A 2,229-nucleotide genomic window follows, 5' to 3' on the forward strand; every position below is an offset into this window, starting at 1 on the left:
CCACTACCAACCACTTACAGATCAAGTCGAACCAGCACCAGCCAGCACCAACCAAACCAGCACCGCACCAATAAGAACCGACCCAACAACATCACTGTAACTCACCACAGATCCTGAGCTTCTTTTCTCCCGACAGCGACTGATGTTTATGACCTTGCTACCCTTATATCCCAGCAATGGCTTTGGCTGCTGCTGCCTGGATATAGCCGAATCCTGCTCACAACGCTAGAGATCTAGGGCTGCTTCTGGCTAGTGCTTCTATGTACGGACTACCAGAAGCGTTCTATAAGACATCGGCATCGCTTGTACTAGGCCATAGAGGCACTTACAATTTGCTTGGGGATGCATTAGATATCGTGGAATGTCTGAGATGGGAGATCATTCGTAAGTCAACATTCGCGAGGTGTGACGCTCGCGAGCTAAAGGTGCGACTAGTACAATTGAAGGAGAAGCGCAAAGCCTTTCGTGTCCAGATCGACAAAGAGGTACAAACTCTGAAAGCGGTGTCTTGCTATTGGAATTGTGAATGGTGCGCTCAACAGAAAAAAAGGGATCTGAATTTCTGCAAGAATTTGACACCTTATCTCCGGGCCTTTAAAGATACTCTCGGAGGTAATATCAAAAGCGACCTGCTCAGCCGTAGTGGATGCGAGTATACCTTCTTGAATGCCAGAGTGCACGCTGGCATCGGGGATTGGACACAAACATGCGTAAACTCAGCTTGGAGAGAATCATGGAGACAAGTGGCATATCTTGGAATGGTTAGAACTTAGTTCGGAAGATCACGATATCAGGGAATCTTGACGATATTGTAAGCCTACATCTGCCCTGCTATCTGGTCTGCATAACACCAACTCGCATTTCCCTGGCTGAAGCCTGTCAGGTCTCAACAATGGTACTGAAGCGTAATAATGACTAACACGCATCTTAGGCTGGAAATGTCGTCGTCGCATTCAGAATACCACTCTTCATTGCGAGCTTGCCACCTGGAAGTGCCTCTGCGCCTTGCATTAAGGATGCTACTCACGTCAGTTCGACCGGACATGCTGGGTACCGTTGCTACGACAAGCTTCAATAGATTATTTTTAGCGATGTAGGAAGACCGTGGATCTGGTCAGACAGGAATATCTAGCGCTTACTCGCAGCCAGCCAGCCAAGTTATATAATGTTAACCTGATCGACGATCTTATCAAATGCTACAAGTTCTCTACTGCAATTGGAAAGCCATTCTCAGGTGTAAACCACTGAGCATATCTCTTTCCGAGATTCGCGCTAGGCGCTAATTTCATAATTTCCAGAAGCTCAAACCTACCCAAATTCATGTTTGAATACGCGCAATCTTGTTACGCAATCAGTGTTGCCTGAACTCCATCTTACCCTGTCGACTGGTAGTATATGAGGACGGCCATGGTATGATGGCTAGTATGATGGCTAGCATGCACTCTTCTCCTTTCCAAGGTTATGGGCACGACTTGATATCCGGACGATTTCGAAGACATCAAGCAAAGATCAGTCAACTTCTATTTGCGGATTGACCATCCTATCAAGCAAGATGACCCGGGTCAAGCACGAAAATACCTCGCAGCCGGTTTACCCGCCTGAACCGAGGAAGCCTCGCTGCCCAGTATGCAATCAAAGTGGGAAGAACCTCATTAGGCTCACAGCGAGGACGAGTAACAGGAACGGGAACGTCAATCGCCCTTACCTCAAATGCTTGCCGTGTGACAAATTTATCACTTTCCTGGACGAACGAGGCAGCCATTTGGTCAACCCGAGATGCGAATGTCACGTGCCGAGCCGTCTTCAGGTTGCCAGCTCCAACAAAGGGCGAAAGCTTCACTTCGTGTGCAGCACCGGTCACTGCACCTTCTACGAGGTCGCTTATGACAATAACAATGAAACAATCAACCTGACCGAAAGTTTGGTAATCAAGCTAGCGAGTCTCAGGTTGATTTGATGGATTCCAAAGGACGGGTATGGTCGTTTCACGAAGCTCCGCGAGATCAATACTGACCAGCATGTGCTAGATAGCAGGTCTCGACGATTCAACATTCGTTGCTGGACTAATAATGTTCTTTCCTTCTGAGTCGAGTTCAGAGATTTGGTTCAACCCCATAATGTATTCTCAGGTATATAAGTACCCAGGTGAAGAAATTGAATGGATGTGATTTTTCGTCAAGACATCTCTACCCTCTTGGCTTGTCTTACCACTCACATCTGAGCTGAACT

The 2,229-nt window shown here is 47.3% G+C and overlaps 1 protein-coding gene across 1 annotated transcript; it reads left to right on the forward strand.

Annotated features, from left to right (window-relative positions):
- Positions 1–1,552: 1,552 nt before the first annotated feature.
- Positions 1,553–1,957, forward strand: WHR41_09643 (uncharacterized protein; the record flags this gene model as incomplete). The annotated part of the gene is made up of 1 exon (XM_069378245.1): positions 1,553–1,957. The coding sequence occupies one exon, from the start codon at positions 1,553–1,555 to the stop codon at positions 1,955–1,957; it is 405 nt and encodes a 134-aa protein (XP_069224769.1).
- Positions 1,958–2,229: the final 272 nt, after the last annotated feature.

Source organism: Cladosporium halotolerans (genome assembly GCF_011745625.1).
Source record: "Cladosporium halotolerans strain TM138-S3 chromosome Unknown Sca340, whole genome shotgun sequence".
In the NCBI taxonomy this organism is placed as follows: Eukaryota; Fungi; Ascomycota; class Dothideomycetes; order Cladosporiales; family Cladosporiaceae; genus Cladosporium; species Cladosporium halotolerans.